We start from the raw sequence: 23,037 nt of genomic DNA, 5'->3' as shown, positions 1-23,037 counted from the left end.
GCAACTGAAGAAACTACCCTAGTCAGAACAAAGAGGAATTAAAGTCAGATGTAGAGACCAGGTACGCTTCTCTCCCAGACAAAACCCCTAAGAGTGGCCTGCTGAGGAGTGGACAGTGAGGTTTTTAAAAGCCAGATCCCCAGCTATGGGTGGCACATGCCCTGAACTTGAGTTAGTGGCCAGCTCTCATTCAGTCTGCTCAGTGAGAAGCAGGCATTATTAGCGCCACCATTTTAGATGAAGATGCTAAAACTTAGACGGGTAAGGTTTGCTGAATTTGGTTTCCTTATTTCTTCGTAATGCCGGAGTTCATCCACAAACCTAGTTATTATAAAGCTCCCAGAACTTGGTGAAAGAAAATTTCTTCCTGAGAGGTAGAAACCCAACTTCTCGCTACAGAGCAGAACCAGCCTTGATTTCCTGAAATACAGCCACTGTCGGTGATGCCTCTGCGCTTACCCTGAAATCCACAGTTGGCGACCTGAATATTGCCACTCCATGGGTCCGCCCATGAGTGTCAACGTGGAGCTTAAATTCTTGTCTGTCTCTGGACCAGCTCTTTATCAGGACTCATGCTTTGCCGGGGCTGTGAGGACAAGAGATGATCAGGCCGGTGTTAGGGATGGTGAGCAGGCATCCCTGAGAAGATATAGTTAGGTTAAGTCAAGTGAGCATCTTCCAATCAAGAAGTTAGATTAAAGAGGACTCCTGGTGATTGCCCAAGCCTGAAGGCCCAGGGAAAGGTCAGTAGTGAAAGCCACCGAATGCTGAGGTCCCCAGCTCATTTTTGCATGGATCCCCGTGATGGCTCTCACACTCATTTCTCACTCCTCTCCATAGTGCCTTCAATAATATCCTCAGTAACCTGGGCCATGTGCTCCTGGGCTTCCTCTTTCTGCTGATAGTGTTGCGCCGGGACCTGCTCCATCGAAAAGCCCTGGAAGCTAAAGACATCTTTGCCATGGTGAGGAGAAACTGCGGCAGACCAAAGGCACAAACTGGGAGGGACCTTGATTTCAAGTAGCCCCCGCAATGGGGAGGGACGTCTGGCTTGGTGATGGAGAATAAGCTGTGTGTAGAGCCCCTGAGGCCACCGTTCAGGATTGTCTGCCTACCAACAAGGTTTCTCCTTTTTCCAGGAGTACGGGATTCCCAAACACTTCGGTCTCTTCTATGCCATGGGCATTGCGCTGATGATGGAGGGCGTCCTCAGTGCTTGTTACCACGTCTGCCCGAATTACTCCAACTTCCAGTTCGGTAATTAAAATGTATATCAGTGATAGATTTGAGTTACAGGAGTCTTATCCTGGAGCCCTTCTGAAAACATCAAATTCGTGCTTGCAGGAACTAAAAGGCATTTGGGGCGGGCTAAAATGATCCAAGTGTACCTTGCCACTGAGCGAGATTTCTGTATGCTATACCTTTAATTTGTTCTCTCTGACAACCAGTTAGTTAGTCTAGAAAACACTCTACACTGAATGCCGATGCCACGGTGAGACCGTGTCAGTGGCCAAGCTAAGTATCATTGCCCTTCAGGCTTTCCTTGGTGTAACCTACATAGTTGAGTAGTTAGCCTGCTCGGGGGGGGGGGGGGGGGGAGGTAACAGAATGCTCCATTTACAGTTAACTAAACGATAAGGCCATCACACTGACTGCTCACTGTCTGGAAGGCAGAGGGAGAAAGGGCATTGTGACTGGTTCACCTGAGGGCTCTGCCCCTATCTTCCCCGTGTGACCTGTTGTATTGTCCCTAGCCTGTGTGTTGGTTTTCTCCCAAGGGTAACTTCTCTCATGATGGCCAAATGTATCCATAGCGGAACCTGATTTTAAGTCTCCTTCTCCGGGCTCAGAGCAGGTTCAAGGTGGCCTGGAGGGGTCTTTACTTAGAGTGAGGAAACGTCTTCCTAAGAAACCCCTGGATAAAGTTCCCTCATACCTCAGTATCTCTAAAGGTCAGAGTACATTCCTGGCTCATTCCCTAGGTAATGCTTAGCTCAGGTCTAGGCTGCTACATCCATCAGCAAAGGAAATTGGGTTAACTTTGGACCAGTCAGACCCATCCCTTCCAAGAGTAGGGTTAGCCTCTCTGAGGCTGGACGGATGAATAGTTCTGATTGGAAAGATGGCAGATACCAAGTTAGTATTAAAATAATATTAAGAATGAAGGAGAGTGGTGGTCTCTGCCTGTAAAGTTAGCCCTTGTGGGAAACTGAGGTAAGACCTCCGTTACCAGACTACATAGAGTGAGAGCCATCTAAAAGAGACACAAGAAGAGGATACAAATGAGGAAAATAATTCCTCCCACTCACATGCAAATATAAAAGCTGTACACTCACACTCAAATATAATGATATTTTAAGTGGTCAATTTATATTTTTTTGATACAAAGTCTCACTATGTAGCCATGGTTCTTCTAGGATTTGTTATGTAGACCAGGCTGGCCTTAAACTCACAGAGATCTGCCGGTCTCTGCCTCCTGGATGCTGGGATTAAAACTCAGCCACTACCACCACCCACAGGACTTTTTTATTGCCTGGCTTGTGCACCTTCTGTTTTCTGTTTGACAAATTTCTCCCCAGGATGTTAATTCCCACCCGCACTAGCTGTGCGAGAGCTTTTATTTCTCACGGTGCCTTTAGCATTGGCCACTGACAGGCTTGTCTGTATTTTACGGAAGTTCTGAGTAGCATGGGTGTCTCATTGTTGTTTTGCTTCCTGTCCCCATGACGGGGGGGGGGCGGGGGAACAACAGCTTAGCCTCATTTAGTGAGTAGCTGTCTCCCCCAGTAGGCTATCATGCCGTGCATGGAGATGCGACAGTGACCGTGGCTACATTTTGGAGTGCTGAGAACAGCCCCCCCCCCTATTACTGTCACTCTGCCTAAACTATCACCATTACAGGATTTTCTGTTTTGTCACCATTGTCCAATGTAAGGTTTCGAGTGCACATCCCCTTGCAAGCGAGACAGCTGCTTACTTACCCCATAGATGTTTCCCTTCTGTGAACCAAATACATTGGCGGGTGGTGAAGGGTTAGAAATAGGGGACACGGGATCTTCTTAGAGGATGTGCCCCGAAGGACTGTTGTGTGAGATTTCTCTACATGGCAGCAAATAGTCCTCTAACTGAAGCCAGGGGCCAGGCAGAAGCTGAAGAGAAGCTGGGGTGTTATTGCCCTTCACCCACTGAACTTTTTGTTTGGGTCCTCAGACACTTCCTTCATGTACATGATTGCGGGCCTCTGCATGCTGAAGCTCTATCAGGCCCGCCACCCAGACATCAATGCCAGCGCCTACTCTGCCTACGCCTCCTTCGCAGCAGTCATCACACTCACGGTCCTCGGAGTGGTGGGTCCCTCTCTGTCTGCCTCAGTCTGGCTCTGGAGAAGTGTCCGCTTTGGGGGGTGGGGAGGATTTTGCTGTTTGTGTCTCTTTGTTGGGCTTCGGGTGTGTGGATTTGGGTCTCTTCATGGCACTCTGGTTGGGTTACTAGCTGAAGGATTCTAAGCATGTGATAATCGCCTGTAAAAAAGCTGAGGGTGGTTTTTATATTAAAATGGGGGAGTCTGAATCATGTCCACACTGGACTTAGTAATCTAAGTTGATTGGATAAACCAACCCAAGAGACGAACTATTTTTAAACGTTAGTGGACAGCAGTTGCTGACCGCCTTCGGTTATTTGAAGAGCATTCTTCAAATTCTCCCCAGCTCGGGACCAACTGCCCCTCCATTGTTGTTCTCCTACCATTCCATCTCTCCCTCCTCTGTTTTCATTTGGCTAGGTAGCCATTGTTCCTTCTGTCCACTGTACAGAAAGATCCCTGTGCGTTTTGAGGTAAGAAAACAAAACGCACTCAGGGCTAGGTGGCTTTTTAAAAACAGTTTTGTTTATACTTTGACAGTTTCATACCTGTATTTAATGCATCAAACACATCCACCCAGTTCCCTTTAAGCTGCCCCTAACCCCCAACACATTCCCCTCCAAACCTTCATGTCTTCTTCATGTTTATGTTTTTATAACCTACTCAGTCTAATTGGTGCTGTATGCTTGAGAATGGGTATAAGGCCATCTACCTGTGCGTGAACACTACCTTAGCTACACACCACCCCACAAAATGACTCTCCTCCCGCAGCTGTTAGCAACTGCCAATAACTCGTGCCTCAGGCTCGGTGGAAGGCTGGTTGGCCTGATCTTGTGCAGGGCTTGAGCAGACAGCCACGGCTTCAGTGAGTTCATGACTACAACTGCCTTGTCATGTCCAGAAGACATTCGTCACCTTCCTCCCGCTCTTGTGTTCTTTCCACCCCCCCCCCACTTCCCTGTTGTTCCCCGAGGCTTATGGTCATTTAGCCAGCACACCCACAGTTCTCAGTATTTTGACCAGTTAGGAGTCTCCGCCTTAGCTGCAATCCACTGCATATAAAGAAGTTCGGTTTGCTACTGTAAGCCTCAACAAGACACAGTGGTCGTACAGAGTTCTCTGAGGAAACCCCAGATCACACTAACCCTTTCCTTATCCCTAGGTGTTTGGGAAAAATGATGTGTGGTTCTGGGTTATCTTCTCTGCGGTCCATATTCTTGCTTCCCTGGCCCTCAGCACCCAGATCTACTACATGGGCCGTTTCAAGATAGGTGAGTAAGCACAGGCACTGACTTCCCCGGGAAGCCAGCACAGGCTCATCCCTCCTCCTCCATGACAGTGCTACTCACCAGCATGAGCATGGGCTGTTCGGTTGTCTCTAAGAACGACTTCCTCCTTGTAGATCTACCCTTTCTTAGATAGTGTAGCTCCAAAGAGCATTTGATAAGGTGATCTCATCGTTCCAGACCAAAATCTGAGAGGTCATATAAACTGTCAAAAGGGAACTGACTCTGAGTCTTGTTCTACTTTCTCCCAGATTCATGAGCACAGAGTTAGGTAGTGGTAACAATCCCTGTCACTGTCCTGTAATACCAATGGCAGTGACATGCAAGCGGCGATATAACACTGACTCATAAACATCTTAGACACAAGGAAAATTTTATATGAGGACCATGCAGTGATTTTTGAGCGTCACAGCAGGGAACAATTGTTACATACAACAATTAATGAAGATTTACTCGTGAAATGATGATTCACAAGACATGCTTGGTGAGAGGTATGTTAAGGGGTCTCTCCGGGCAACCTGGGATTAATAGCGATGCAGCCCTCACTGTCCTTATTTCTAGAACAGGGATGAAATGGTCATTAGAATGTGTCATGGAGAGGAAGTCCCCTGAAAGGAACTTTGGTTGATAGACAAGTTCAGTCTGAGGCAGCCTCACAGGGAGGTCCCCACAAATGTTGCAGGAGAGAGGTGTATGGCAGTGGGAAGGGCATCTGGAAGATGTAAGTTCTGTGCCCTCAGAACCATCCTGAGGCGGTTTTAGATGTAGCAGAGTCAATCCCTGCTGTTAGAAATAGCAGGTGGCAGGTTTGTCTAACGGCAGCTAAGGGGTTGCTCTTCTGCCAGCTTTAGCAGGACAGCTACAGTACCATGGCCACAAGCAGCATGATGGGACATTGAAGAGAGACAGATTCTTCAGGATGCCAAGAATTTCATTAGGAGAGAGTCTAGGGCAGGGTTCCGAATGGTGGTGGCCTTCAGTTCCTGAGGACAAAGGGAATGCCTTGCTCTTACAGGCTCGGGGGAGAGGGAGTGGGAGATCATGCCATATAACCCAGCCTGTGTGTTCGGAGTTACAAGTCAGGAAGGCACCAGATAAAGATAAAGTTAGAAGCTGGACCTGCTGTCACGGGTGAGGCTGGGCTTGCAAATGCAAGGCGGATGGAGGCTGAAGGCCACAGGAGGATAGTGGGGAAGGACTAGAGGGCTGTGACCTAACAGCTGTTTCCTTGTACCAAGGATTTTGTTTCAAGTCGGCCCACAGGCAGGAATTTGCCTTGATAGACAGTGGTTCAGCCATCTCTAACCTCTCCACGCATTTCCTCAACACCTTTGCTTTCTAATTACACATTCCTTTCTCTGCAGTTCTCGGGAGAGCTCATAGGAAAGGCATCTGTGCAGTGCAAGGCAGAGCGTGTTACAGATGGACAGAAGACAGAGCCACTTGTCCAGACCACTGCTGTGTCCTCCGCTCTGACGCTAGGATTTAGACCTCGAGGGTTGTTCATAAGAGAAGATGGGTTCCCGAAGTGGGAGGGGAGAGAAAGGCTCCTCTGCCTGTTCTTCAGGGAGGGGCTTTCTGAGTGTCTGAGACAGGTAGAATCCATGTCCTTCGTGGGGGAGCAAACACCACTTTTACAAATACGAAGTAATGCCATCGTTTTAAGAAAAACAGACAGAGCGAGAGTTGATTTACCTGTGTGGCCTCCTTCTTACAGCTCATCTCTCTCTCTCTTCTTTCCTCTCTGCTTCCCACTGACTCAGATGTGTCTGACACAGGTAATGTCCTGCGACTTTTTGTAGGGGTCTGAACTGTCTAGACCCGCCTGGCTGTCTCTGCCCCCTGCCTTTCCCTTCCAGGTCAGGCAGTGCATTGGAGGGGGATTCAGAGTAGAGGTCAGAAGGCAGTCTGCATTGCAAGCCATGCTGGGGTCCATGCCTTCTGGGCTATCACATGGCTAGTCTCCTTTCTCCTGGGTTAGTTCACCCCCCAGCCTAGCCTGGAAGGGGAGGGGAGAAACCCGACAGAGCTGGGCATCCACGCCCAGCAGTGCTGGCTCTGGGTCACGCTTTTGATGTCAAGACATGAAGAGCTCGCAGGAAGAGAGCCTTCCTTTGACCTAGAACTCTTACGCTGACGCCATTCCATTCCGACCATGCCTTTTGCAGGACTACATTTGCAAAACCCTTTCTGTGTTTCTCGGCCCCTCTTAACTTACATTTCTTAATAATTCTGCATCCTGTTTCCAGACCACTGCTCTTTCTATCCATTCTTAGCGCAGCCTGGGATCTCTTGGTTCAGAACTTAGTAACTCATGACTGCACCGAGAAGTGAAGGCTGGAACTTTTACAAGTTAAGGCCCCTCGGACGGGCTGTGGTGGTGCATGCCTTTAATCCCAGCACTTGGGAGGCAGAGGCAGGTGGATCTCTGTGAGTTAGAGACCAGCCTGGTCTACAGGAGCTAGTTCCAGGACAGGCTCCAAAATCACAGAGAAACCCTGTCTCGAAAAACAAAAACAAACAAACAAACAAACAAGTTAAGGCCCCCAATCCCCACTACGGAGAGCAAATGTTTTAAGGTAGACTCAAGGGTTCTACTACATCTCCACTGTCAGGAAACCTCACCAGAGTGACCTTTAAGCTTAGCCGAAGGAAGCACAAGGGTGGCTGCTGCCTGCCATTCACATCCCTTGGCAGCCTTTCCGTTATATGATCCAGGCTCATGGCACACCCTCCAAGACAACAATGTTTTCTACAGCAGTGGTTCTCAACCTTCCCAACGCTGTGACCCTTTAGTGCACTTCCTCTTGTTGTGGTCACCCCCAGCCACACAATTATTTTTGTTGCTACTTCATAACTGTAATTTTGCTTCTGTTACAAATCTTAATATCAATATCTGTGGTTTCAGATGGTTTTAGGCGACCCCTTTGAAAGGGTCGTTTGACCCCCAAAGTGCTTGCTCCCTGTGACTTGAAAACTGCTGTCCTAATCATGTACTTACTGCTCACCTATCAGGTGCAAAGCAGTCTAATGGAGTGCCGATGGTGCCCTTCTTACCCCCAGTCATCTGAGAGGGGACCATCACGTCACTTCCTAGTACATGTATTTTCTCGGTGTGTTTTCATCATGTAATTGTGTCAACACAGATCTGGGGATCTTCCGGAGGGCTGTTACGGTGTTCTACATGGACTGTGTGCAGCAGTGCAGCAGACCTCTGTATATGGTACGTGCATGTTCCCGTGTTCCTTGGCCAGCTTCCCGAAAGTGGAGGGGCAGGGGGATGGGGGCAGGCTTGGGGCAGTGACTCAAACCTCCAGAAAGCCAAAGAACCAGATGGCCTGAGGTGGCTGTGGTCCAGTCAGTGGGGGAAGAATCACATTGCTATTCTTTTTTTTTTTTTTTTTTTTTTTTTTTTTTTTTTTTTTTTTTTTTTTTTTTTTTTTTTTTTTTTTTTTTTGGTTTTTCGAGACAGGGTTTCTCTGTGGCTTTGGAGCCTGTCCTGGAACTAGCTCTGTAGACCAGGCTGGTCTCGAACTCACAGAGATCCGCCCGCCTCTGCCTCCCGAGTGCTGGGATTAAAGGCGTGCGCCACCATCGCCTGGCTCATTGCTATTCTTTTAAAAAGGTGAGCTACCATGGTCCTGCTTTGATAGAAAAATATTTGCTAGTCTATAAAGAAGATAAAGAAAATATATAAAAACACACACACATATACACACCAAACTTTTTAAGTGATATATATTTTTTTTTCTTTTTTGAGAACTTCACGCGTGAGTACTTCATCCACGGCCTCTGCCTCTTCCCTCCCAAATTTCTGACCTCTTCAAATATTACTGGTCCATAGATGTGTATATATATACAGACACACACATGCATGTGCAGCCTACTCAGTCTATTTCATGCCTGCCGGTACGTACATGAGTCCAGGGCTGATCACTTGGGCCTGGAAACCTGTAAGGGAGCTCCTCCCTGGAGGAAACTGGTTCTCCTTCTTCCAGGAGCCACTGATCACCCATAGCTCTTCATGTAGCAGTGAGGCCATTTGGGATTTACCCCATCCGTGTTCGCTTGGCAGCTAGAATATGCCTAGCTTTTAAATAGTGATAATGACTGTGGGGGGAATCGAGGCACGATGCCTTTATGAGTAATCCAATAGGTGACCTCGTGCAAATGAAACATCACACTATTAATAGCTTTACCAGGACGGCAGGTGGGAACTGGCATGGCTCTAAGAAGATGTCCCTTCTGGCTGCTTCCATTGGGGTATCAGTTTGCTCACTGTTGCTGTGACAGAACACTTAGACCAAAAGTGGAGGAAAGGGTGAATTTGGTTTATACTCCTTATCAAAGTCAGTTACTGCAGGACCTCAAGGTAGGCCCTGAAACAGAGACTCTGGAGGAATGCTGCTCGGTGGCTTGCTCCGCATGGTTTGCTCAACCTGCCTTTTTACACAACCCGGGATCACCTGCCTAGGGATGGCACCACCCACAGTGGGATGGATCCTTCCACATCAGTTATTAATCAAGAAAATACCTCACATGCTTGAGTTTATGGAGGCATTTTTCTCAGTCAAGGTTCCCTCCTCCCGGGTGGCACAAACTTGTAGCAGGTTGACGGAAAACGCCCAGCACAACTGGTAACTTCCACTTTCCACGTTTTCACCTCGTATGTTTTGACAGCAGGAACATTGGTAATCTGTGGTTGTGTTTTGGTGGTTGGAAATATTCCTTTAAATTTTCCCCCTTTAGCTCTCATATTATCCTTGTCTATACCAAGCCTGAGAGACTGGGGCCAAAGCCCTGCCTTAGAGTCCAGACTATTGAACTGGAAGTGTCCAACATCCTCTGAGCACTAAGACTTGTCCTCTGTGTGGTTTTGTGCTCAGATCTGTTGCTGTCTTCTGCCCTGGAACACAAGAGTTCAGTAAGAACCCAGTTAATGATCTTATAACCAGAAGGATTTCTACATCAAGAAATACGGAGACCCCTTAGCCTTCAAAACTTGGGCAGGAAAAACTGAGAGACTTGAAGCAGGGGTTTTCTCAATGCTAGAACTATAAAGCCCATTAGAACCTACAAGTATCTGGGGAGTTGTGTATGCTGGGGCTGAGAGCCAGGCGGGGCAATTAATGTCTAAAGTGTAGAACAATTTTAGCTTCACAGAAAAACAGAGCAGAAGGCTCAAGATTCTCCACACGCTGAGGGCTCCTACATATGCATAGCTGTCTCTACTAGGTGCATTCTCATCAGGCTGTTGCACGGAACAGCATTGGCCTCTCCATCCGTCTGTGGGCCACACACCACTTGTAGTATGAGCTGCAGGCCTCTTCCTACAGCCCAGCTCCTGGCCGCCTGGCTAGCTTATACCCCGAAATAACAACACACAAATTGTATTCTTTTAAACACTGCCTGGCCCGTTTCTATTAATGTGTGTAGCACCGAGGTGTGCTTACTGGGAAGATTCTAGCCTACGTCCATCCTGGGTCAGAGCTTCATCGCCTCTGCCCCAGAGAGGAGAGCTATCGAGTCTGGGCTCACTTCCTCTTACTCCTAGCATTCTGTTCTGTTTACTCCACCCACCTATGTTTTAACCTATGAGGCCAAGCAGTTTCTTTATTAATTAACCAATGACCTTCCTCCATCAACCACTGCTTTGTCCTTTGTTTGGGTTTTGACAAACACTTAATGGCAGCTTCAAAGTGTGCACAGCATCATGCAGACCAGTCTGGCTTGCCCAACACTCCTTTGCTCTCTGCCTGTTTACCTCTCCTTCCTTTGGCACTGCCACCCTCTGATCTGCTTCTAGAGGGTCGCCTCCTTGTTTTGCCTTTCTCAATGTGTCATGGGACTGGATTCGAGTCATGTGACGCCTGCTCCCAGACTTACCTCCTTCACTTAGTAACACACATTCACATTTCCTCTCTGTTGTTTCCATGACATGACAGCTCTTTTCTTTATAGTTCTGAATACTGCTCCATGGTCTTATATTGCTACCGAGTATTGATCCGTGAACCCACTGAAGGTTGTCTTGTTGCCTCCAGGTTCGTGTAATTACAAATAAAGTTGATATAGCAATTGTGGAGGTGGGGTTTCTTGAACCTATGTTTTCAACTCATTGGGACGCATGCCCTGGAGAGAAATTGATGGAAGAGGTGGTAAACAGGTATTTAGTCTTGCAGTTAAAAACAGAACAAATGCCAGCTGTCCCCCAAAGTAGCAGAGCCTGTTTGTATTCCGACACATCTGTTTCAGGGACGAACTCTTCTGGTGGTCCCACATCCTCACCAGCATTTCCAACCAGGCTTTTAGATTTTCACTATTCCAGTAAGAAATTAGCCTTTTGTCTGGTTTTGTTTTTCGACAGGATCTCCCTATGTAGCCCAAGCTGGCCTGGTGCTTGCTGTGTGAACAAGGCTAGCTCGAACTCAGAGATTCTCTTGCCTCTGCCTCACAAGTACTCAGATTAAAGAATTTTTTTTTTAAAAAAAAAAGGCATTTCTTTTATATTGGATGGATCATTTGGGAAGCTGAGAGTTGGTAAAAATGAGAAATGGTGGCCATGCACATCCACATGCAAATATAATTAAATATACCTAGAAGCTTGAAGTAGTCGCAAAGGGGCAGAAAAAGATGGAGAACGGATTTCACTCAGAGGACCCTTACTCATGTGGACAGTTCCCCTGCATCTCCTGAACCCCCGTTCCTTAACTTCAGGGTTAAGATTGTGGAGTGAAAACTAGCTCCTATGTTTAGTTCTGACTCTGCAGCCCAGGCCACGGGGACATGACCACAGAATCCCCACTACTGAGTGACAAGTGCACGTCACCAACCTCCAGCTGCTCAGTCCCACCCGGCTTTGCTGGCCACACTTTCTTACACTGAGCTGCTCTTCATCCTTTTGTGGTCAGGTCTTGCTGTTCAGCCTGACGCAGTATTAGTGTGAACCCCAGAAGGTGTCTTCCCACAAAGTAACAGTTTTCCCGTGGGTGACGCTTTCACCGCAGTGAGTAGCTAGCAAAGCGACCTCCATTCTAACACTCCGTTTTCTCTTTTCCAGGACAGGATGGTGCTGCTCACTGTGGGGAACCTGGTTAACTGGTCCTTGTAAGTAGAATTACAGGAAATGATGTTCTTATTATTGTTAATATCTGCAATGCTCGGCGTAGAGTTCTTGGACTGTCATTTTTACAAGAAAATCTGAAATTAAGGAGACTGTAGACCTGTTTGTCCCAGAGACAACAACAACAAAAAACAGTCTGGAGAGATGGATCAGTTGGTAAAGGCACCTGCCGTCAAGTCTGGCAACATGAGTTCAGTCCTCAGAACCCACACAATAGAAGTCGAGAACCAACTCCATTAGCTGTCCTCTGACCTACACACACACACACATGCCGTAATATGCTCATAGATACAAATAAGTAAAATATTTTAATTAAATAAATGCACCAGGAAGCGCTTGTATACTGGTGGGGGGCTTCTTCGAAAACATTGATCCATTGATAGAATGTGCCCAACAAGACAAATATCTATGTGAACAAATTGGATGGATGGGTGGATGGATGGATGGATAAATGACTGAGAGAAAGAAAGGAAGGAAAGGAAGAAAGGGGGAGGAAAAAAAGGCATTTTGCCCATGAGTCCAAAAATATAATTTAAAATTATTTTGTAGAGTTTTGCATAATGACTATTGAGGAGACATTAGTTTTTATAAAATACTTTTTCCGTCATTTGTGGTGTGTGTGCATGCTCGCGCATGTGTGTGTGACTTTGCTATTTCTTTCTCTCTCGCTTTCTGTTCCAGCCATGTCATTCTCCCACAGTTTGTCCCTTTGCGTCCTCTTGTCCTGTGTCCCAGGTGAACACAAAGCAGAGGTGCAACAGATGCGCATTCTCCTCTAGCTGAGATTGTCTTATGTAGCCTCCTCACTTCCAACACATGAGATGCTTCGTTGGTATCGCAAAAATTAAGTAACTTCAGCTGTTTTTACTTATGACTCTCAGCTAATGGGTTTCTCTGGCTCTGTGACTTTTGATCCCCGCACCCACTCCTGATATGCATAAGGACACAATCCACTCACGAGACAAGATCAGTGGCCTCTTTTTCCTCACACAGCTCTGTAGGATGTCAGGTCCAATAACGTATGAGGTTTGATGTCCCATAATTCTAATTCCATGTTTCCCTGGCAGAGGGGCTATCTCTTTCTCTGTTGTTCCACATAGATAGAGATATGAATGTTTGATGTGTGCTATAGTGTCTGGCTCACCTTTATCCTTCTGCTTGCTTGGTGCTGTGGATAAAACTTAGGGTCTCTTGCATGCCAAGCAAGTGCTTTTCCATTGAGCTGCACGCCAGCCCAACTCCATGCTTACCTACTTATTAGAGTGTTACTTCTCTTAATAAGATCATAATGCAAACATGTGTTCAAGTGGAAGCAATCTATGGACAATCTTTAATATTTACAGATACCATATTTATGAATGTCAGCATCTATTTATGGATCATTATTTATTTATGTCTTATCCCTAAAGGAGTAATTCCCACATGGCCCTGAAGAAGAAAACCTTTGGGGTGTGTGTGTGTGTGTGTGTGTGTGTGTGTGTGAGAGAGAGAGAGAGAGAGAGAGAGAGAGATTGAGAGAGAGAGAGCCAAACAGCACACATATCGAATTGCTAATTGATGAATCTGAGGAAAGGCCACCTAAGAGTTTTTAGTGAACTAAGGATTTCAGAATCTGGACGGATGGCATTTCATGAATAATCTGGAGCACAGTCAACTGGACTCTGAAATTCACAGCCATTAATAAGTTCTGCACTTGAAATACTTAGGAATACAATTTGAGAGGCAGGCAGAGTCTTTCTTCTGAAAATTTAATTGCCTTATTAGGTCACACAAAAGAAAATTTAACCAACTGAAGAGAGATGTCAAGGCCTGGCGTGGAAGACAGATAGCTGTTCTCCAGTTAATGTGTCAATGTCAAATTAGAGCTTTTTTTTAAATCACAAAATGGGTTAACAGTCCCCGAAAAGCAAGGTTAACATGAGGAAAGAGGGCCAAGAATATAGTAACTATTCCAACATTGTCCAATAGAACTTTCTGGAATTACATAAATGCTCAGTACCTCGCAGTCCTAAGAGGAACTACTAACATGTGGGCATTGTGATGCTGAAATGTGGTCTGTGTGTCTGAGGAACGAACTTTTCAATTTTTATTTAGTTTTAATCGATTTAAATTTAGATAGCCATGTGTGAGGGCCACGGGGGTTGACATAGGCTAGCCTAATAAGGCAATCTAATATTAAAATATAAATAAAACAGAGCGAGGCAAGCTCTGACCCAAAATTAGGACTATAGACCAGTGAGTCAGACGAAGAGTATGGAAGCAGACGTGTTGCTGCACGCTGTAACTCGGCTATCGGGATATAAGGCAGAGGGTCCCAAGTTCAAGGCCAGCCTGGACATCTAATAAATGAAATGGTTCAGTTCTCCAGTACAGTGAAAGCAGACAGAACAGAGACAAGAAAAACCCTGACGAAACACTATGTCAATATAGATTTCATTAAAGTTTAACACGTGATTATTTATATGCACACATGTAGGTTAGCGTGATATCTCAAAACATGTGCTCCGCATTCACAGATGAACTCCACCTTCCTTTTATCCACCCCTCCACTTCCCAACTTCCAGTCTTCACTAGTCTTCATTTGGGGTTGATTTCTATTTCCCTGCGAGCCAATGACTTCGATGACTGTCAGATATGTATTGGCCATGTGTATGTATATTCTCTCTCTCTCTCTCTCTCTCTCTCTCTCTCTCTCTCTCTCTCTCTCTCTCTCTGCGTGTGTGTGTGTGTGTGTGCTCCTTACTAGGGAGCTCCTTACAGAAGTCAGAGGCATTGGCTGTCTTTCTCTGTTGTACCCCTCATATTTCTCAATATTTCAGCTGGACAGCCTGGCCAATGAGGTGCCAGGGTCCACTTGTCTCTTCTGGGGTTAGTGGAGTGTTCTGCCATGCTGGGGACTAGAACGCAGGTCCTCCTGTTTGGGCAGCAAGCACTTTACCCTCTGAGCCATATCCCCTTCCCATATCTGCCCATTTTTAAGTTGTATTCCTTGGTTTCTTAATTCTTTTTACTTTGGATGTTGTTTTGTTTGCTTTTCCATTGATGTGACAAACATCGTGAAGAGCAGCAGGGAAGGGTTGATGTCAGCTCACTGTTGTCCATCGTGAAGGGAAGCAGGGAAGGGTTGGTGTTAGCTCACTGCTGTGGTCCATTGTGAAGGGAAGTCCCAGCAGGGTCTGACGGCAGGAACCCAGGCAGGAACCTGGAGGCAGGAACCCTGAGGCAGGAACAAAGCAGTTCTGTGGGGGAGCAATGCTCACTGGCTTACTCAGTCTGCTTTCTTGCACAGCCAGGACCATCTCCCTAGGAATGACACCACCCATGGTGGACTGGGCCCCACATCAATGACTGATCAAGAAGGTGCCCTACAGACTTGCCCACTGCTTACCCTGATGAGGATGTTTTCTTAATTGAGGTTCCTCTTCCTAGATGACCCTAGAATGATAAAAAAAAAAAAAAACCTTACTAGGACAAATATTAATCCAAGATTAGCTAATCCAGGATTGTTGATAGCTATCTTCCTGTTTTCTGATGCTTGTCTCTTTCCTCTATGAACTCTTTGCTATGTAGAAGCTTTTTAATTTGGTAAAATCCCACTTGTCAATTTTTACTTTTTGTTTCCTAGAGCCATGATATAGTTGTTTCATTTTGTGTTATACTGTTTGTTTGTTTTTATTTGTCTGTTTGTGACAGGGTTTTTCTATCTAGACCTGGCTTGTTTGGTCCTCACTTTGTAGCCCAGGTTAGCCTCAAGCTCCTGGCAATCTTCCTGGCTCAGATTCCAGAGTGCTGAGATTACAGGTGTGTACCACCCACCCACCACACTGTAGGTCTTAAACGTATATTTACTAAAAAAAAAAAAACAAACCTTCAAATAAAGAGATGAAGAAAGCTACAGCTGGGTGTTGCATGCACCTTTAATCCCAGCACTCGGGAGGCAGAGGCCAGCGTGGTCTATAGAGCAAGTTCCAGGACAGCCAGGGATATGCAGAGAAACCCAGTCTCAGGGAGGAAAAGTTACCAATATTTTGTTATACTGAATGGAAATTTTAAACAGACTTAAGGTTCATCCTCAATCAAAGTACATTTCAGAGCTAAATTAAATACGGACAGCTGGCATTAACTCGGTAACGTTGTCAAGCCAGTTACTGAGGTAATCCTACTGGCAGCAATCTGTCCTGATGAACCAATGGACTTAAATGAAAGCAAAGGCGGCATTCTGGAACATTCCCTTATTCATGACAGCGCTGTTTGTAATCACGAAACGCTGAAGGACTCTGGGAAAACCGTTGCACCCAGAGAGGAAGGATAACGGTGCGTTCACTCACAAGACCACTGTGAAGGAACTAGGGAGGAATGTTCTGGCAAAGATCGATCAACTGAAAGTTATTTACATCACTCATTAAGTTGTGTCATTATTGCTCTCCACCCAAAGTCATTTCAGTTACCAGAGGACCACATGCACATGAAAGATGGTGTGGCCTGGGGACATGGCCATCTTGGCTTTTCTATAACGTTCACACAATGCCAGACTCACCTACTGCGCATGTCACCACAGAATGCATTGTTGTATCTTAAAGTGCGGTTTGAACTAGCAAACACCCACAGTGGTTAACGATCCACTCACGCGCCGCCAACACCCTATACCACACCTACAGTGCCTTCTTTGGACTCTTCTGCCGGCCCAGGGACTTTGCATCCTACATGCTGGGCATCTTCATCTTCAACCTGCTGCTGTACCTGGCTTTCTACATCATCATGAAGGTGAGCACGAGGGAGGAGCTGGCAGCGCGGGGAGCCTGCCCACCGCTGGGGCTGCAGCCTCAGTGGTTTGTTTGCCTCTCCCCGCAGCTCCGCAGCTCCGAGAAGATCCTCCCATTACCACTCTTCTGCATCGTGGCCACCGCGGTGGTGTGGGCTGCGGCCCTGTACTTTTTCTTTCAGAACCTCAGCAGCTGGGAGGTAAGAGGCCTCTTCTTTTATCTGGGCAGTTCTCACTCCCTCCCCTGCATTCGTTGCTTCTCATCTTTCCCCCATCATTTAAGTTCACAGCTTCCTTTGGGAGAGAAAAGGCAAGCGGCGTGTGGTCAGCGCGGCCAGGGTAATGCTACATGAACTTGCAAGCCCTGGAGATAACCGCACATGTGATCTTCACCAGGTCCCTGGTGGCCTGTTCCCAGAGGTGTTTAACGCTCAGTTAGCATATCGTCACCATCTTTCCCAGCACAGTCGTCATCCATCAGTAAATGCAGGGGCAGCACAGGAAAGCTGAGCCCTCAGAAACCAGTGCTGTGTCTGAAGCCCAAACAGGATGTCTCTGCTCTCTACCACAGCCATATCAGCAATCTGATCTTAGAGCATCTATCTGTGTGACCGCAGGAAAAAAAAACCTCATGAGCAGCCATTCTGTCTCACAAAGACGCGACAATACTTAGCAGCCATTAACTTACCTTCTGTGGCTGTGCAGTTCCCAGTCTGGGCATTTCCTAGAGCCGTGGTTCTCAACCGACCTAATTCTGTGGCCCTTTAATACAGTTCCTTATGTCGTGGTGACCCCACCCATAAAATTATTTCATTGCAACTTCGTAACTGTCATTTTACTACTGGTATGAATCATTATGTAAATATCTGATATGCAGGACATTTGATATGTGTCCCCTGTGGGGGTCTTGGCCCACAGGTTGAGAACTGCTTTCCCAGAGATAGAGCCACACATCTTGTGGCCACCTCATTCATGCAGGGTGAGGTGTAATGATTCCTAGGTCATGCATGCTATGACCCTGCATCAGCGTGTCTTCACATTACTGAGCAGTTTTTCCGTTGTGGGGCACGGCACATGCGATCTTCGCTGGTTCTTTTATGGTCTTCCCAGGGATGTTTAACGCTCGATTAGTATTTTGTCACCTCCTTCCCATCTCAGTCTTCGTCCATCAATAAATTCAAGGCTAGGACAGGAAAGCTGAGCCCTCAGAAACCATATCAGTGCCCTCTGGACAGTTGGGCTGGCTCCATTCTGGGACTAGGATAAACAGCGTTGCTGAGAGCAACTGCACACGACCCTCAGCAGCTGACTTCCCGGGTGCTTCCTCAAAATCAAACCCTGAAATGACTGAACCGTGGGTCCTTGCCCACATCTGCGTCCCCTTCCTCCAGGGAACCCCTGCAGAATCGCGGGAGAAGAACCGAGAGTGCGTGCTGCTGGACTTCTTTGATGACCACGACATCTGGCACTTCCTCTCTGCGACTGCCCTGTTCTTCTCGTTCCTGGTGAGTCACTGGGAGCTTCTTTCTGCTCTCCCTGCTTCTGCAGTCCTGCGTATCCCCTGCTGTTCATCCCCAGCCTCTACCGTCCCCTCTGTCCCTCTAGTTACTCTCTGCATTCGTTCATTGCAGTCCAGTGCGCTGACCATCTCCCTGCGCAATTCAATGCGCTGACCATCTCCCTGTGCAGTCCAGTGCGCTGACCATCTCCCTGTGTCTTTTTTTCTCTTACTGTAACTTCTGTGAGGCCACAACTTTCATTTTCCTCTACTTTTCAATATCTGTACACACAGAACAGTGACAAAATTATTTTCCGTGAGTTACACGGTGCCCCGGGACAGAATTGGTTATTGGATTCAAATGCTCAGAATTCCTCCAGGAACCACTTAAGGCATTCACCAAAATTTGTGGAATTGCTGCTTCTCACGATGGACTCTCTTCCTTCCCTTCCTCCAGGCTCACTGTGTATCTTATAAAGATTGGGTTCCTAGAGAAGCTCAAGAAGCCACCTAGCCAGCATGTTCCTAACCTAGGGTTCCTGGGATTTGCTTGTGCCCTTCCCAGAACCCATTAGTAGTTATGCTAATGTAATATGGCCATCCTCCGCATCCTTCAGTCTTTCTTTTTTTAATTTCCTAATTTAAAAAATTAGGTGTCTGTCATCCTCACAGAGGCCAACCATGCAATCACAAGAGTGGAGCAGGGCTTCCCTCTAGTGGCCATAGTGGAAAGTACACCCAATCTCTGTGACATGGGATGACAGAGTGGGGCTAGTGATTTCATGTGGAGAGGGAACTAGGGCAAAGTAGGAATGGTTCTTATGCAGAAATCCTCAATACTTCATCTCCAATGAATTTTATATGTCACCTTCTAAGTAATGACTACCCAGGCCACCTTACTCAAATACTTTTCCATCCTCCACCCCAAGCTCCGATACTCACACATGGTCTGTGAAATACACTGCATCCTACCTCATGTGCTTTCTTTCTGTTTAAGAACCTTTCCCGAATGTGAGTTCTAGGGCAGAGGATGGATGCCTTTTTCATCCTCAGCTGTGTCTCTAGTGTCAAGCACAGCACATAAGAACCCTCTTCACAAGTATTTCAAGAAATTTACACATGAGCTGTAATTCAGTATTAAGTCCCAGATAAAAGCAAGGCCTTGTGGATCACTGCCAAAAACACATGAACAAGTGAGGGGGCCATGCCATTTCCAGTCTGTGGACGGCAGGAAGTGGGAACTTGGTGTGGCCAGGACTTATTCCCTTCCCATCTCCAACCCTCTCACTTCAGGTGTTGCTGACCCTGGATGACGACCTGGATGTGGTTCGCAGAGACCAGATCCCTGTCTTCTGAGCCTCCAGCATCACAGGGGGGAGAAGGCCCGATTCACTTTGGTGCTGTTTTGTGGGAAATATGTCCACAGCAGCATGTCCACTGCCAGACACTCCACTGGGCTCTGGGGAGTCAACTGTGTCTGCATTCATACAGGAAGGCTAGAACTTGGGGTGAGCTACACCCCGAGAAGAATGGGAGAATGGAAGACCGGCTGCGCAGAAGCAATGCCAGGAGGCTCAGGAATCTCTGTTTGCAATTTAGAGTTCAGTCTGGACAAGCTGCGTCAGGCCAGCTTGCTGCCTTGGCCCCTTCCATCCTCACCGATTGGCCGGAAGACTAGCTACTTGTACCTTCCGCCTAGAGTCTTTGGTGTGGCCACTGCCACCACTGTAAGACACCTACTGCTCTAGAAACCTAAAGCACCGTCTCACCCCCGGCCCCAGGAGCCTCTGAGGCTGTGATTCCTCAGATAAGGTGCTGAAGTGGGACCAAGTCCCCACCCAACTGAGACAGACCTTCTGGTAACTCAAGTATTCAGAAGGAATGCCGAACAACCCCCCAGGTTCCTGGCACTTCTGGAAATGCTCAGGATGGGACTTGGCCACGAGCACTTCCGAGCGGATGGACAATGCTGGCCCCAAGGTCTGGGGAATCACCCATTTCCAAGTGTCTTCGTCTTACCACTGGAGGGTGACCAGGCACACTGGTGCGGCCTTCTCAGAAGGGCCCTCTTTCTCCGTAGACTTTTACCAGTTCTGAGGTGGATAAGGGAGGGAGGAAACAACAGCAGAAGAAGTGAGAGCAGTGAAAGACTGTGCCAAGTGCCTGAGCATCGGGCAGGCAGCTCTCCTCAGCTTAAGGACTCTGGATCCTGGAGCAAATTCAACAAAGCAACAGGGCTTGGTGGTCCTCTCATACACAGCTAAGCTGGTGCCCGTATGCCCTTTGCAGGGAAATAACTGTTTCCAGCCATGTTACCCTGGACTCCTCCACCCTTGAGCCTCTCGCCTGCGACTTATGTAGATGTCACTCAGGATGGACACATGCTCCCCTCCCCGATTTGGGTTGCAGAGATCAGAGCTGATCCAGTCACCTAACACTGCATCTCTCTAAGGTGTAGAACGGCTCAGCACTCTAGTTCCCGTCTCTCACACCGCCTCGCAAGCCTCGTGAGAAGCCCCATTTGGCCAGGCTTCCTGGTTTGCCTGGAGAGTGGTGGGATCAGAAAACAGGCACACCTGCCTATTGCTTGTGAAACTGAAGTCTCTCCTCACCTGTGTGTTCTTGGTCACTTATTAAGGAAGCGGATCAGGCATTCCTCTTTTTAAAGGTTGTTATGCTTTATCTCAGCTATCTGCATACTGTTCAAACGTGCTTTAAAAGTTCGAATGGCAAGGTTTTCTTGATTTTAAAAAGGCAAAGATAATTTCCATGAATAATTTTGTGCGTTTTGTCTTTCTTCCCCAAACGGTCTCATGTTTGCAGTTGGTTTTCTGTTATTCTTCACTACTTCGGAACTTACTGGTTTCTCTGGGTCCTATGAAGACTGTCGGTTAGATGGACATCCTAGTCAAACATCTTTACAGAAGCAAGAACGCTGCAAACAAGTGTGCCTAAGGCCCTTAATCCAAGCCCAGGCAGAGGCGGGTGGCCACGTGACTCAAGGCCAAGCTGGTCTACAAAGTTGCGTGCCAGGCCAGCTAGTGTTACGGGGAGACCAGATCTCAAAACAAACAAACAAACAAAAGAAAGCAAGTTCAAAACTGATTGCTTATGGCGGATTGTGGATTCTTTCAAAGCAGTCCTCCCGGTGTTGAATCTTAAATAAGCCAGTAAGGAAAATCCATCCAAACAGCCCTGTGGCATGAATGAATAAAGACAAAGCTACACTATCTGTTTTGGAAGCTTGTTTCCGGGGGCAGAGAGTCAGTGAAAAAACGGGCAGTAGATAGGGCCCTGTGGAAGGGGAGGAGGGAGGGTGATTGCGCCGCTGTGTTCTTGTGTTCGGTTGTGTCTTGTTGTACTATAATGTCATATGTCCTGGCCATTTCTATTCTTTGCAGCAGGACCAAAAAGCCCCAGACCAAGGCTGCTTTTGAAAACAGAATTTCCACCAGGTGGTGGTGGTCCGTACCTTTAATCCCAGCACTTGGGAGGCAGAGGCAGGCGGAGCTCTGTGAGTTCGAGGCCAGCCTGGTCTTGGAAGTTAGTTGTGCTTCATCTGGGATGCCAATGTGAGTGCTGGGGTAGAGGAGGGCCACTGGAGATGTCAGGACATCACTGGAATCTAAAACAACACTTATGCTAACTCTGCCACGTTCGTGTGCTTTGCTCCTTAAAAGCAAAGGCCAGGCTAACTCTGAGGGCCAAGTGAAGCTGGCAGGTAACAGAGTGAAGGGCAGAGGCTCTTGGCTGAGAACACTCACAAGTAGAGAGAGCTTCTCAGTTGGAGGGAAACCGAGATGCCACAGCCAGGGGAGTAAGACTGTGTCCATAAAATACGAGCTCTTCTCGCCTCTGACAAACACAGAGGAGGTAGCTGCACCTGTTCACGCAGGATGCCTGGGAGATTCGCCTGGTTTTATTTTAGCAGCAAGAGAAGCCAATGGAAAACTGGAGTCTATCTGGGGAGGGGACTTTCCATGACTCAAGGCAATCCCTGAGCCAGCAACTGGTGCTGAAAGCTATCGCAGCTGCTTCTCCGGTATCTCCGGTCGCCCTGCAGAATGTTCTGTGGGGTTGCAAAAGGCATGCGTCAGCGAATCAAATAATGCCCAGATGCTTCTCATTCTGAGTGACAGGCACTGTCGGAAACTGTGGGGAAAGGCAGGAATGGTCTTGCAAGCGGCTCCTTCATGGAAGCAGCGGTCAAGTGTGAGCGAGATCACTGAGGCAGACCTTTAGTCCGCCTGTGTCGGCCTGCTAGCTGGGTGACCGAGGTTAAACTGCAGAAACTGTGACTGTCTTCATAGCGGCTCCGCAGTGTTACCCAAAGCTCACAAAGCCTTAAGGGCCCAGGAATGCTGTCAGCATGAGGCTGGTCCTCAGGGTCCATCTCCTAACACCCACAGGGCTATGGGACAATGGGCATAACCTTCCGCTGTCCTGGTTCTCTTTCAGATCCTCCTTGGCAGCCACCAGTCCTGTTTCCTGTTCTCATCTGCAGATGACCCTAGGGTTGGGAAGCCTTTTGCCCTTCAGAGGCAAAGCCCCGATTATCACCTCTCCAATCCCTAGGCTCCTCCTTGCTATCTCCTGCTGCTCTTAATTCCAATTTAAAAATTTTAATGCTTCCAAAATTAGGACCTAGTAGAGAGTCTGGCTATTAAAGAGTATCGGTCTTTATTACTGCCATCTGGGCCCTGGGTCTCAGAGGAAAGGAAAGCTTCCATTTTTGTCCTTTGGAGTGGCTGTTATCACTGGAGTCTAGCGAATGTCAGGTGTAGTGTCCCCCACACTCCTTACCTATCAGCCAGGGCTCCCACTAGCGAGCAAGCTGGAGGCTCTGCCTGTGGGGAGGGAGCCTCAGCCTCTCAGGTACCCAAACGGGTCCTAGAAGGAAGGACAAGGGTCAGGTGGCCACCATGACTCAGCTTCTGAAAGAAAGAGCACAAAGTAAAGACCATTTGCTCAGCCTGCAGTTGGCCAAGCCCGGCCCGTGATGACTCCACC

General features: G+C 47.5%; 1 protein-coding gene and 1 long non-coding RNA gene across 4 annotated transcripts in view; one reads left to right on the top strand and one right to left on the bottom strand.

The window, feature by feature from the left end:
* The window catches only part of Sidt1 (SID1 transmembrane family member 1), an 84,675-nt gene extending 63,433 nt beyond the window's left edge, over positions 1 to 21,242 (top strand). Inside the window, exons 17-26 of one of the 3 annotated variants that reach the window (XM_050149051.1) lie at positions 841 to 964; positions 1,140 to 1,257; positions 3,211 to 3,347; positions 4,524 to 4,632; positions 7,794 to 7,870; positions 11,705 to 11,751; positions 16,426 to 16,531; positions 16,619 to 16,729; positions 17,921 to 18,034; positions 19,321 to 21,242. In XM_050149051.1, coding sequence (XP_050005008.1) covers positions 841 to 964; positions 1,140 to 1,257; positions 3,211 to 3,347; positions 4,524 to 4,632; positions 7,794 to 7,870; positions 11,705 to 11,751; positions 16,426 to 16,531; positions 16,619 to 16,729; positions 17,921 to 18,034; positions 19,321 to 19,383 — 1,006 coding nt within the window. In that variant the 3' untranslated portion in view covers positions 19,384 to 21,242. The other 2 variants (XR_007592980.1, XM_050149052.1) reach the window with 2 other exon arrangements.
* On the bottom strand, positions 8,032 to 10,646 carry LOC126505802 (uncharacterized). Its single transcript, XR_007592981.1, has 2 exons — positions 10,534 to 10,646; positions 8,032 to 9,553 (listed from the first exon to the last, which is right to left on the bottom strand). It is a non-coding gene; the product is annotated as an uncharacterized lncRNA (long non-coding RNA).
* Positions 21,243 to 23,037: the final 1,795 nt, after the last annotated feature.

This window comes from Alexandromys fortis, unplaced genomic scaffold, assembly GCF_014885135.2.
Source record: "Alexandromys fortis isolate MF-2015 unplaced genomic scaffold, M_Fortis_MF-2015_v1.1 scaffold_4, whole genome shotgun sequence".
Taxonomy (NCBI): Eukaryota; Metazoa; Chordata; class Mammalia; order Rodentia; family Cricetidae; genus Alexandromys; species Alexandromys fortis.
Note: the sequence above shows the minus strand (reverse complement) of the source record. Positions and strands in the feature narration are given on the sequence as shown.